This window comes from Bombyx mandarina, chromosome 13 (genome assembly GCF_030267445.1).
Source record: "Bombyx mandarina strain Sakado chromosome 13, ASM3026744v2".
NCBI lineage: Eukaryota > Metazoa > Arthropoda > Insecta > Lepidoptera > Bombycidae > Bombyx > Bombyx mandarina.
In genome coordinates this window covers 13,688,206-13,702,777 of record NC_143220.1, presented here as the reverse complement: position 1 = coordinate 13,702,777, position 14,572 = coordinate 13,688,206, and the positions used below count along the sequence as shown (strand labels likewise).

At 34.7% G+C, this 14,572-nt stretch overlaps 2 protein-coding genes across 2 annotated transcripts in view; one reads left to right on the top strand and one right to left on the bottom strand.

The window, feature by feature from the left end:
* Positions 1 to 15: 15 nt before the first annotated feature.
* The window catches only part of snz (sorting nexin snazarus), a 28,703-nt gene continuing 14,146 nt past the window's right edge, over positions 16 to 14,572 (bottom strand). The window contains exons 14-17 of the mRNA XM_028172751.2: positions 14,308 to 14,458; positions 13,597 to 13,730; positions 12,247 to 12,395; positions 16 to 3,992 (exon numbers count right to left, since the gene is read on the bottom strand). Coding sequence (XP_028028552.2) covers positions 3,933 to 3,992; positions 12,247 to 12,395; positions 13,597 to 13,730; positions 14,308 to 14,458 — 494 coding nt within the window. The 3' untranslated portion in view covers positions 16 to 3,932. The remainder of the gene's footprint in view (positions 3,993 to 12,246; positions 12,396 to 13,596; positions 13,731 to 14,307; positions 14,459 to 14,572) is intronic.
* LOC114241786 (vesicle-associated membrane protein 7) lies at positions 6,305 to 9,601 on the top strand. The gene is made up of 4 exons (XM_028172752.2): positions 6,305 to 6,936; positions 7,794 to 7,977; positions 8,539 to 8,597; positions 9,292 to 9,601. The coding sequence occupies exons 1-4, from the start codon at positions 6,733 to 6,735 to the stop codon at positions 9,505 to 9,507; spliced, it is 663 nt and encodes a 220-aa protein (XP_028028553.2). The 5' UTR covers positions 6,305 to 6,732; the 3' UTR covers positions 9,508 to 9,601.

Sequence of the window (14,572 nt, the reverse complement as noted above, 5' to 3'; positions counted from 1 at the left end):
GAAAAAGAGAACACATTACAATATAACATATAATCTTTATTTTCTTTCGAAATACATATTAGGAATTTCATTTTTAACCATCGTACATATTTGAAGTACAAATATTTAACACTTAATTCTTATTACATAATACACAGGTCCACGATATAAGTTAGTTACGTAATAGTTCGTCATCTTTTTATACGTTATACAGGTTTAGAAAAGGCTTCGAAGAAATGGTTATTTAAGGGCTATTTGCAGTGAGTATTCATATTAATAAATATCGAGTACAGTACGTTCTTCGGTTTTCTCGAACCGTAAATATAATTCGTCTTTTCGCATTAAAAGTTTATAATTTCCAAAAAAATTCGAAATTGAGTTAACATGCGGAATCATTTGGTATCACCAGTATTTTTCTCATGAATACTGTCAAAAGAGCGTAGTTTAGTTATAGTTTTTCTTTTTTTTTTTAGTTTACCTATATTTTGATTACTATTAACAAAATTAAAAAGTTTTACTATTAACAAAATTAAAAAACAAAAAAGACAGATAATGTAACTGGTAAAAAAACAAAAAAATAAATGTTGCAAAGATGATTAATATTATTAAAAATATAATTTGTTAAACCTTTAAAACACTCTCCTGTAAAAATTAGTAAGTTTTGAGATTATACAGTTTTAATGCGAGAATACGAATTAAGACTGGCTTTACAGTTTTGATCTCGAGTTTCTTTAATTGTCATCATGTTAGTTCCGATTTTTCGAATATTATACGGTTACCGTGGTCAAAGTCGACCACGTGGCCGGAAATAAAGTAATGATAGCAAAATAGGCGGGATAAAGCCCCAAAAGTGGTTTTAATTGAACATTGTATATACATTAGATAGGATTAGGCGGATGTGCTTTTGTACACATTATGCAGAGGCTTTTAATAATGTAGATTTATCGAAAAAGAATTTTATTCCAACTAAGGAAAACCGCACCGCAGCTTTCCCAACAAATATATCGTCTATTATCAACAAGCATACAGCCTAGCCTATACATCAACGCCTAACATCTATAAAACTATCTCATATAAACATTACAGACGTCTCTAATATTTGAGGTAAGATATTTTGATCCGTGACCCATGAAAACGGTCCGTAAAAAACAGTAGAAAAATGTTTGAAATTCGTATCGAAGCCAAGAGCTGACCTCGTGTTTGACTTTTTACTACACAGACATGTCCTACGATCCATACTTATTAAAATTTACAATGCAAAAATGAAGGTAATTCAATAAAATATATAGTAAGAAAACAAATTAATGAATTGAATAATCTGTTATGGTAAAAACTAATAGTTTTGGTCTTAGAGAATTTCACTTTTAATACTTAAGTAATTTTAATGAGTTTTTTTATTCGTAAACGTGACCTTGTCCCCTTCGAATGAGGGCGATGTGTCAATTGTTTTTGTGAAGGCTACTCAACACGCTGTAAAACTGTAGGCAAATTTCTCCTTTACTGCAAATCGATAAGGCGTTCTCAGAATCGGGCCGTACGGCACATATACCTTAATAAATCTTAGCAACAATAAAAATAAATTAAACAATTTTAAGAATTAACTTATCGCCTATTAGAATTTTATACAAAATTTCACTAGAACATATTTTCAATGTAGTATCGTTATATATTAATAATATATAAAAATAATATATATTATATTATACACGTATCGTACGTACGTGTGTATACTCAGTAAAAACTATTTTTATAAAATTTCAAATGTTTTTATGAGTCAGGATACTAATAACTAAATATTTTTGTTTAGTGTAAAGGTGCGTTCGATTTTCATTGAATCACGAAGAAGAAATGAATTATTAATAAGATTCGTGCAATAAAGTCTATCAATACAAATTAATGGTTGATTAAATTTTAGAATTACATTAAGCTTTATCACTTCTGTGAGATTACTAGAATAATTTAAAAATATTCGGTAGGGTAATGAAATGGCTATAATAACGAACACCTACACGAGCAGCGAAATTAATTATCCCTCTTCATACTTTGATATACTACTTTTATTCTATTTTTTAAAATTAAAACGTTGTTGTTATTCCTAGCAATTTTTTTACTGCCTTCAGTATTTTTTTGTAAACATAGATTACTACTATAGTACATAATACTAGGACTATAGTACTAGCATTATCACTATAGTCTATAGCAGTGATTCTCAACCTTTTTTTTTTGTTGCGGCACATATTTAACGATTTCAAAATTTGGCGGCACACAAAAAAAGAAGATAAAAATTATTTACTTACTACAGCACACTGCATAAATAGTCTATCAAAAATTTTTAATGTACGAAATAAACTAAAATATACTATATTTTTTTTTTGTGGATTTAAGTATATTTTCATGTTTAAAATATTTTTCTTTTAAAATGATATAATTTAATAATATTAACATTATTATATATTCGCAAAATTTGGCGGCTCACTTTTGAAATTTCGCGGCACACAAAATTGCCGCGGAACAGTGGTTGAGAATCACTGGTCTATAGTATTACCGCTTTTATTAAAACAGGATTGGCGTGCACTAGACGCAGACGTACAGTATGAATGAACGAATGTTACGAAGTTAGCCGCTAATACGCAAATTTTGATAGTACGAAGTTGGCTGCTAATGCCATTTTTGGTTTAATTTTACCCTGGCAGTAAAGTAATGTAAATTCAATCGCGAATTAAACCCGGTTACACATATCTTTCTTACAAACCGTCTTTGGCACGCAAGCTAAGTACGATAATAATATAAGTCCCTTAATTCTACGAGCCGATAGCTTTACATTTAATACACTACAAAAACGAGATCAACAACTTGCGAAGATGCAGTTAAATAATTATATTTTATATTAAATATACCAATACGTAGCTTTACATAATCGAGACATTTTCTTTATGCGCGTGATAAATACGTTTAAAGCTTATGATTCGTGTAAACATTCTAAAGACGTTCTCGAAGGAAGTGTATAAATATATTAAAATGGAATGCCTCTCTTCTAGAGATTCAGTTGTTATATCACTGCAAGTCAAACTTACACAAATTCGATTAATACAAAAGTGACAAATGTTCATCGTAATTTATATATTATGTAAACACCAAGTAATAAATTATATATATATATATATATGTATGTATATATATTTTATTGCTTAGTTAGATGAACGAGTTCACGGTCCACTTGTTGTTTAGTGGTTATCGGAGCCCACAGGCATCTATCGATCATCCTAAGACAAGAGTTCTAGTCTTAGTTTTAAAAGAGATATTTTGCGGTGTAAGTTTGTGACTTGAAAGTTTAACTACTAACATATATATATATATAGGATTGCTACAAACAAGCTAATTTACCTTAGAACGTATGGAAGACGAATAAAAAAAACGTACCATACGAAAATATTAAAAAATTATAGTCACCGTACATGTTAAAGGGAATATAAGTTAATATTAAAATCCAGTTCTCATACAAATTTTTATAATAAGTAGTAATCACTAGGAACGAAATTGTTAAAAATACGATTTTCAATAAAACTTCATTAATATTATTTAATTATCATACTAAAGTACCTACGCAACGTGAAAAGTAAATTAGAATATCTATAGTTTTGATATATCGGTCACAAGGATTTTTCTTTTTCTAAAACGGTCACAGTGCAAGTGATTTCGGATATCAAAATAATATATATCAAAATAATAGCCATACTTAATTAAAAATTACGTTACGTATACCACATTTTAGCACTAGTATGATAGCACGGGGAATCAAATTAAAACATACACTTTTTTCAAACGTCCATCACAGTTAAGAATATGCTCCATTTTTTTATTAGACACATTTGCCACTTTTATAACAGACTTTTAGGTACATACGTGTTTCATAAATCTATTGTCATGGTTTCTTACCTATAAATAGTATGGTATTAGTTATAGTAACGCTTGAGCTCAGGAAATACTTCTATCAATACCAGTTCGAACAATTCCTGCAAAATAAACACAAAAAAATAACATTTTTGGTTACAATTTAAACAATACATACAAAACTGGGGTTCAGTGTGTCGGTCTGTTGATATTAGGGGTTAAAGTATTTAATCAAAATATCTACCATTATTATCTACACAATGCTGCCATCTAATAGGAATAACTTTATTTATTTATATATATTAGAATAACTTTTTATCACGTAGAAAATTGTCCAAATTACGAAAAAAATTGTAGTCCGTTGGAGCAAGGTCTGGCGAATACGGAGGGTGACGAATGGGTTTCTATGCAGGGAATGCAGTTCCTGTAGAATTAAAAGGGTTTCTCGTGCTGTATGAGGTCTCGCGTTATCATGGAGCAATAATGGTTGAAGATCGATTCATGAGTCGGGCTGTTTCAACACAACAATATTTTAGTATTTTGGTACATTATAAAGATCTAGGAAATATCTGTTTCTTTATTTTCTTCATTTTGCTAACAAGCAGCGAACACATTTGAAGTTAATCCCGAAACAGGTTTTGACATAATCTCGCACCAAAATTATCTATGCGCAATATGAAACTGGTGACGATAAGGACTCGACGAGCGAATTAACCCATAGACACAGCCCACTGAGCTTCTCGCCGGATCTTCTCAGTGGGTCGCGTTTCCGATCCGGTGGTATATTCCAAGAAGCACTGCTCTTGCTAGGGCCAGTATTAGCAACACTTCCGGTTTGAGCCCCGTTAGCTCACCTACATGTTAGGGCGAAGCTGAAATAGCCTCTTAAGGCTATCAGCATAGGTAGGAAAAAAAAGTGATGATAAGTAAATCGGCAAAAAATAGTTTGTGGTAGTATATGTTAGATTGCAAACGTATTCAATCTATGTCTCAAGACGGAAGGCGTTTACCTTGTAGAGGATACGGTATGCGATAAATGTTTGAGACAAAATACGCAGCGAGCGAATCTGTAGAAAAAGAAATGTAGGTATTGTTATAATATACCTATACTGTGACAATGGTAGTTTAAACAATATTTTTTTTCAATCCACTCAATTCCTTTGAATTATCGTATCACTAAAATTAATACCAAATTTGCTCGTCGCAATTCATGGTTTTTATTACACTTTACTGCCGGACGAGTTGTTTTGTAAAACGGCCATCTCATTCTTCAAACACGAACGGTTTACTTCACGGCGAAACTGGGCAGGACGGTGATAAATTTCCGTCCTGGCTCAAGATACGGAGTGTATGGGAACGTAGGCAAATAATATTCAATTATTTCTAAGAAGCAAGTTGAGCACATGCGTGGCACGCTTGTCTGCACATGTCTCTTAAAACTGATCAATTTATGTACGGTGACAGTTTTAGCGAGCACGAAACGATTTTAGCTTCGGCCGACACGGAAATTTATTTTAGAACGATCGTGTGATATTTGTGCGATACTGAATTTTTCAATGCAGGGTTGTCAAACGTTCGATTTTCACGGTTTTTTTTCTGTAACCCAAGCAAGCATCAAGTAGGTATGTAAAAATATCAGTAACAATCCGTATCCTTATGGTAAAAAGGAGATGTTTGTTTGTTCTTGAAAATGAAAAACAAAAGTGATACTGGTGATTCATAATAACATGATTATTTTGATTTTTTTTCAGTTGTTTTTTGTATACGAATGTCACGAAAGAATGTTATAAATTAAAAAATTCGCGAGTGTAGATAAGCTTAATAAATTATTAATGTGTGATTTATTTTTCGCGTTGTTGTATACGTTGCTTCGAGAAAGATTTAATTACAATATTTTAAAAAAAGGAAACATTTTTCCTTCAAAAGTAGATTTAGTATCGCGTCCCCCAATTCTATTAACATCTGGCAGCAGCATACTAAATGTTGGCCAGTTATTGCCTTATTAGCATAGAATATACTACACTTAACCTACTTACTGTAAGCAAGTGATTTTATTATTAATATATCACGGACTCTTGTCATAGCAACGAGACAACATTTTCAGTTTTTAAGATGATTCCTCTTATATTTTTAGACACAAACAAATACAAGTCTAGTATTACTGGGTTTTTTCTTTAAACAAAACCAATTAATATTTTGTTGAATTAAGGTAAGGCAGAAATTTGTTTAAATAATAATCTCAATATGCATGCACAGATTAAACAAAACTGTTTTATAATGGACATTTTTGCGCACACGTCGATCCATTTGGAATCAAAAGGTTACCTGAGTCTTTTTTTTTATTGCTTAGATGGGTGGACGAGCTCACAGCCCACCTGGTGTTAAGTGGTTACCGGAGCCCATAGACATCCACAACGTAAGTGCGCCACCCATCCTGAGATATAAGTTCTAAGGTCTCAGCATAGTTACAACGGCTACCCCACCCTTCAAACCGAAACGCATTACTGCTTCACGGCAGAAATAGGCAGGGCGGTGGTACCTACCCGTGCGGACTCACAAGAGGTCCTACCACCCGTCTTAATATCGCATCAGTTAAACAAAATACAGAGAACACTGGCTAATGTGACTAGATCAGTTTTATTTGTGTCAAAAAACGAATGACATCCTTAACGCATTGCGTTTGGACATTCAAAATCTTTGAAACGTGGGCGGGTCGAGAGGACGCCACATCGTATAGTTGCGGTTTGTACTCTTGTAATGCTGCAGTTAAACAATATTCTTCAAAAATTTTATTGAAACTAATATAAACAGTGAAAGCCTCAAATGGTGTGGACAGTCATATTAATTTAAAGTCTATTTATAATGCCTATATTATTCAGTGTGATAGCGTGTGATAAACGAGTCGTTTCGAAATTCGCAACCTGCGATGGTAACTTCGTGGAGATATCCGACCGAATGGTCTCAAAAATACCGGTACATGATCACAAGATGACGTACTTTCACGGAAAATATTTGATTCACTATGTTGTTCACAAGAAAAATATATTTCTTTGTATTACAGAAAAGGTAAGTTACGATTTCGTTTGAATAGGTCTTCATACAAGTTAACAAAAATACATTTAAAAAAATAGAACATAAATATTGTTCTGAAAGTTCATTGATTATGTCGTCCAATACATTCGAATTGCCCAAAACACGTCATTACGGATCCTCCCGATCCATTAACGGTGCTTTTAGGTACCTCAAGCACCGGTCACCGTTCTCGCCGAACCCGTCGCTTGCGACGAAAGGCTCGACGAGTAAATTAACCCACAGACACAGCCCACTGAGTTTCTCGCCGGATCTTCTCAGTGGGTCGCGTTTCCGATCCGGTGGTAGATTCTGCGAAGCACTGCTCTTGCTTGGGCCAGTGTTAGCAACACTCCCGGTTGAGCCCCGTGAGCTCACTTAATGAATCTAGATTAACTCGTAGAGATTACTATAATAGGTAGAAAAAAAAGATTATTCTTTTTTTAATAAAAGTATAAAACAAAAATATCTCATTTTTTATGTGACCGGTGTCTAAAACTTGTGTATTTTTATTTCGTTCTCGTGAATAAATTTCTTAAAGATATTAGTTATTCGATCTGGTGCACTTATTGTTGTCTCATATAATCTTCTGAACACATAGCACAGAGAAAATTTGGACGAACGATTGCCACTTATTAAATAGGTTGAATATTGAAACTAAACATATACGTCAGTTGAAAATTGAAGAAACTTTATTTACATATTTCTGTCTGTGCAAGATTGTGTAAAGATTTTCTGTTAAATATGAGAGAAGCCCACGTCGGTTTTCGCTTAAAGTTCCCTTATGTTAGCTTAAGTCAGAATTATGTAAATATTTTTTTATAGTCTTCAAAACAAATGTATTTTCTTAACAGAGCTGTCAGAGATCAAGGGCATTTTTATTCTTAAATCAAATACAGAGACGATGTGCTGAATACGTAAAAAATTTCGAACATATACTGGCAGAGGAAATGTACCGATACAATGAAGATTACAGTACTATAGTTATAAGAAACGGCGAACTGGATGAATTGAACAGGATCAGCGTTGAAAGCAGTGGTGAGTTTTTTTATACATTTTTTATTAAACAGCTTGGTAAATATGTAGGATGGTTGAGAACGGAACGTATGGAAAGAGCGTGGAACGGAGTGTTAAGGTGTGAGTGAGAGAAATTTGTGAGAAACTGAGAAATAATAATAATAAAAAGTAAGACGGCGATGACGATGAAGTGAGCGACGTGTAATAAAGGTGTCTATTATTTTTTATAATAACAATAAAATCCCAATTATACGTAGGTATGCATCTTTGTATGTCCTCTTTATAATGTGATTTACATCGATTTTAAGACGTACGATTAATCAGGAAATTTGTACACGAATGAAGGACCGATAACAAAATATTTTTAATTGCTTTCATCGCTCTGAAATCCTGACCGGTATCCAGAAAAGATAAAATTAGTAGTTAGTACGGTTTGTTATTTAAGTGTGTTTTTTAAGTTCTTAAACTACATTTAATACTATTTTAATCTAAGCTTTACGTTATCGTTAGATAGTATAATAATAATATACTAAAAAAATATTGAATAGTCTAGTTTTAAATTATTATTATTTTTCTTTTCAGAAAATATTCTCGGCGAGAAAATGCTTTTAGTTGACAACATCGATAGTTTATCGTACAGTGTAAGTTTACATAAGACCTTAAGCCTACAAAATATAGTCATTAGCTATTCCTCTCATAAACATCAATAAAGGAAATGCCAATGTCTTGAGACACGAGCTCTAACTCTCAGTTCTACAGTATAACAAGGACCACCCTTCAAACGGGGATCCTTACTGCTCCGCGGGAGAAATAGGGGTTTGCCTTTAATTTTGATTTTATTTAGCTTCTCACTCGTTACAAATGTCTCTGCCAGATGTATGAATGCGGCGGGAAAAAAGACTGTCAGTTTCAAAATTTTAAATGGAATATAAATTCACAGAATAACTATTAAATAGTATGTATAAAGAAAATCTATTACCAAATCAAGTTTTTCATTTTTTTATTGCTTAGATGGGTGGACGAGCTCACAGCCCACCTGGTGTTAAGTGGTTACTAGAGCCCATAGACATCTACAACGTAAATGCGCCACCCACCTTGAGATTTAAGTTCTAAGGTCTCAGTATAGTTACAACGGCTGCCCCACCCTTCATACCGAAACGCATTACTGCTTCACGGCAGAACTAGGCAGTGTGGTGGTACCTACCCGTGCGGACTCTCAAGAGGTCCCACCACCAGTAAAGTGAATCGATCAACTATGGCATGCGAGTTAATTTATGTGACAGTACACAAGTTTATTATAATATTGTATATATAACACATACTATTTTGTTACAGACGATTTCGTACGTGGGTAGAGCCCCAGAACAAATATCTATATCTGTACAAGATAAACAACGTTTCAATTTTATTTTCATAGGAATATTTATGATTATTGTGGGATCTTCTGTTTACGTTTTCGGGCCGATATATTGTGTCACGGCCACAGTAATTATAGTATTTACATTCATTAGATCTCTATACGTATCCAAAAATAAAACTCATTCGAATTAAGTAGAAATTGACGACATTAAGATAATTTACTTTCGCGGTTCTCATTGAGTTGTTTTCGTTCCGAAACGTATGCTTGAATTTATTTAGTAAAATTAAATAAATATTCTTCTATATAACATTCAATTATGAACTTCGAATGTAATTTTGTTTTGATTCCTTTTTACAAATAAATATTTATACGTGAATAAGCGGCAGGGTGTATTTTTAAAGTTGTTTTTGTAAATAAAATATGTCATACGTTTTGTGTCATGTTTAATGATTTCATATTCTGTAACGGTTACACGGTATACATATATATTTATTCTATGGATGTTTTCTTTAATAATGTGTTGCTAATAGTACACCGCAACATACCTGCTGTCCAGAATTTCGGGTAATTAAACGGTTGTCTGGAGGAGATCGCTTTTAGCGATAAGACCGCCTATTGTACAAACGTATCTGCTTGTTGACTGTTTTCTGATGTTAATTGTGTTTTGGTGTGCAATAAAGTATGTTCTCTCTCTCTCTCTCTCTCTCTCTAATGTTTTTTTTTTTTTTTATTGCTTAGATGGGTGGACGAGCTCACAGCTCACCTGGTGTTAAATGGTTACTGGAGCCCATAGACATCTACAACGTAGACGCGCCACCCACCTTGAGATACAAGTTCTAAAGTCTCCGTATAGTTGCAACGGCTGCCCCACCCTTCAAACCGAAACGCATTACTGCTTCACGGCAGAAATAGGCAGGGGGGTGGTACCTACCCGTGCGGACTCACAAGTGGTCCTACCACCAGTAAATTAATTGTCTTTGTTGGTTAGACGAGCATACCGCCCATCTGATGGTGAGTGGACATCGTCACTAATGAATGTCAGCAATGCCAGAGATACACCCAAAGCGCTAACTACCATTCAGTACTCTGCGCAAAGTTCGTTTGAAGAAAGTCATATCGTAGCGCTCAGGAAAGAGATAGATGATACGTGGCAGAAATAATGGAAATGCTGGAAACGCACTACGGACGAATGCACAAATTCATCGCAATTAAATGTATCGTTGAGGCGAAATTTTAAATAAAAAAAATAGTATTTGGATTTCGATACACATAACATTTTTTTCTCATTTGATTATAGTACAATTATGTAGAATAGGGATCGCAGCGCATAAAATAAAATTTCCACTGTTCCAAAATCTTCTGTTATAACAATAATTAATAATTAATACTTTTATTAAATCTTGCTCATTTTTCAACCGTATTCACCATCTTCCAATTCTCTGTCATTCTCTTCTCCCTTTCTCTCCGTTTTCTCTCTTCAAATCTTTCACATCTTAACGCTCCGTTCCTCACTCTTTTCATACGTTCCGTTCTTACCAATCGTACAATTATATGTCCAATTCTTTCGGTTTATATGATTTTTAATCTGTATTAAATGTATAGATAAAGATAAAGCATTTAAATACCATTTTCTAGTTTCGTTTGTCAAGAGATTCTATTTTTCTTCGGAAAGTGTTTTTTTTTTCTGTACTACAGCTACCCTTCCCATCAAACCGAAACGCTTCACGGCAGAAATAGCCAAGGTAGTGGTGGTACCTACCCGTGCGGACTCACAAGAGGTCCTACCACCAGTAATTACGCAAATTATAATTTTGCGGGTTTGGTTTTTACTACACGATGTTATTCCTTCACCGTGAAAGTTTGTTAAGTACGTATTTCATTAGAAAAATTGGTACTTTGGTACGCCTATTTCCGCCGTGAAGCAGTAATGCGTTTCGGTTCGAAGGGTGGGGTAGCCGTTGTAACTATACTGAGATCTTAGAACTTATATCTCGAGGTGGGTGGCGCATTTACGTTGTAGATTTCTATGGGCTCCAGTAACCACTTAACACCAGGTGGGCTGTGAGCTCGTCCATTCATCTAAGCAATAAAAAAAAAAAAACTTGCCAGCGGGATTCGAACACCGATGTATTATCGCTAGATACCAATGTACCGGACGTCTTATCCATTAGGCCACGACGACTTCAAATGTCAATAATAATAAAAAGAGAATATGTAATACATAAAGTGATCTATATTTTGAGATGTCAGTGATTATGGAATTTAGGTTATTGGATGAACACATGAATTACTTTGTTGACGTCATTTCGTTTGTGGTAGTGTACAGAGCGAGTAAAGCTGCTTTCACACTACGCTATACTATACTGCCATCTAGTACAGCAGCCTATACTTAGCCAATAATATATAGTACAGTACAGTGTGAACAATGTATGGTGTGTAATATTGGTGTGCTATGAGCTATATGCATTGCTATTATATTGTAGCATAGTCTGAAAGCGGCTTAACTGAAATAAAAAACAGTATGTGCCGCTGCCACGGCTCGCGCTCTCCAAAACGTCGTTTCTGAGTAGTGTTGCAAGTGTCAACAGGTTTAGATTATATTTGTGATTCATTCTTATTATTGACTGTTGATGTTATCATCTATACTAATATATAAATCTACAGTGGTTTTTACGGATGTTCCGTTATAACTACTGAACCGTGCATCTGATTGACTTGAAACTTGGTATCCATGTAGAAAATACATTTGCTTAATGGATAGGCTAATATTTATATGAGTGTTGGACCCCCTACACCAGGGCGTTAATGATGAGAATCTTTGTGGGGGTGAGAAATGATAATGTTAATTTTAAATGTCCAGCGAAGCGGGACGGATGCAGCGAGTCTATTATAATCCCCAAATATGTATTAGTCGAACGAGGCAGACTTACGTAGAAGAGTTGTTTGTTGTGCGTGGTGTGCTGCAGCGTGTGGAACAGCTTGTGGGCGCCGCGGGCCGCCGTCTGCGCGCCCACCAGCGACGACAGCGCGTCCATCACGCTCTCGCTCAGCTGCTGCAGCGCGAGGGTCCTCGTGTGCTCTGTCCGCACCGCACAACAACAATAAATTGAGGGGAGCTCATCCCCACCACTTGGATCCTAGTCTCAATGATATAGGACTTTTTGACGGGAACGCGAGGAATGAATTTACTGGTGGTAGGACCTCTTGTGAGTCCGCGCGGGTAGGTACCACCACCCTGCCTATTTCTGCCGTGAAACAGTAATGCGTTTCGGTTTGAGGGGTGGGGCAGCCGTTGTAGCTATAGCTGTAGCTGTACTGGAGACCTTGGAACTTATATCTCAGGGTGGGTGGTGCATTTGCGCTGTGGATGTCTATGGGCTCCAGTAACCAGTTAACACCAGGTGGGCTGTGAGCTCGTCCACCCATCTAAGCAATAAAAAAAATTAAAATGAAGTTGCGTGATTTGTTTTATTTAGTTTATTTAGTGTTTCTTCAGGTTGAAATGTGTAATAACGTTGGTTAATTAACTGTTTAATATCTCTGAAAGTACACAAATGTGGGAAAATGAAACAAAGCCGCTAGACGTAGCTTCTCGGGATCCTCCAAAAAGTCAACTGAAAAAATCTCAGTAAATGACCACCATTATACTTCATCCTATATCATCTCATCTCATTTTCCATGCCATGTTTCATAATTATCAATTTCATTTCATTTCATATCATTTTACAATTAAAAAAGTTATCATTAAAATTAAAATAAGATATGACCTAAAGGTCTTAGTTACCAGGTCATAAAGTCCCTTAAAAAAAACAATGATATAGCTAATATAGCATATCGACTATCCAACTTTCCGAGAGTTTATTGGCTGCGAGTCAATAAAGGGCGTGACGGTTACGCCCGCTACACCTACCCAGTCATTCACGTTAGCAGTACGTTGGTAAATCACAGCCACTGATACCTTCTTGGTCTGTTACGATACGATACGAAATTATTTTTGATATGTACCATCCTGGGCGCTAAGACGTGCCTTTTTTGTGATAGTCAATAAGATATTGATTCTGCATCTATGATTGCAGCTGTCCGTGATCGTTGGTAAACATTTTGGATCAGATCATATATGATAACCTTATAGAGTTGTAAAATAAGAACTTAAAAAAATAAGTATGTTTGGAAACACATTTTTTTTTCTAATAGACTTTTACGTATAAAATATAAATAAATATCATCTACATACAAATAAATAATGTTAGTTGATTAGATACAACAAAAAAATATAATACCTTTATCTTGAAAATTCCTGTTCGAGCCGTGCTCCGAGAGGACTCCGCCCGGCCACCAAGACTTAATAACTACGCTTATGTAATAATGCAACATCTGCTCCGAAAACAGCCAAGATATTGTATCTTTTATTTGTCTGGAAAATAAGGTTTATTTAACCCTTGTAGTGCTGAGTTTATTTCACATATCTTGCTAGAGATTTTTAAAAAAAAAAGCATTTTATAAATAACTTACAACTTAAAAACTATACGAAAATCACTGATAAGTTCACAGCGAAATAATTTAAAATGCTTATTTATAAATATTAATATATATAATAATAAATATACATATAAACCTTCCTCTTTACCACTCTATCTATTAAAAAAAATCACATCAAAATCCGTTGCGCAGTTTTAAAGATTTAAGCATACATAGGGACAGACACATATAGGGACAGAGAATTTTTTTTAGTTATCTAATTTTGACTACTATTAACAAAATTAATACATAATTTTATCTTACTTCAAAAGACAGATAATGTAACTGGTAAAAAATAAAAAATAAATGGTACAAAGATGATTAATATTAAAAATATTACATGTTAAACCTTTAAAACACTCTCCTGTAAAATTAGTAAGTTTTGAGATTTTATACAGTTTTAATGCGAGAATATGTGTGTAGTAAAAAATAATGTTGCACTGAATGAGTCGCTGTGCAGTGAGGCAACGTACCTATTGATAGTGCGTCCGTACGTGATCTGCACAAAGGTGACGAGGGTCTTCCTGAGCCAGCGGAACACGCCGCGCATGTCGAACACCTCGCTGAGCAGCGCGTACAGCGGCTCCGCGGTGCTGTCCCGTTCTTCGGCTATCGCGCTGGCCCCTATTCGTATACAGTGGGCTTAGTGCGAGTTTTTTAACGTTCTCGATAGCGTAAAAGTTAACCGCAACATTTTTTTTTCCTACCTGATCTAATAGCCTTGAGAGGCTATATCAG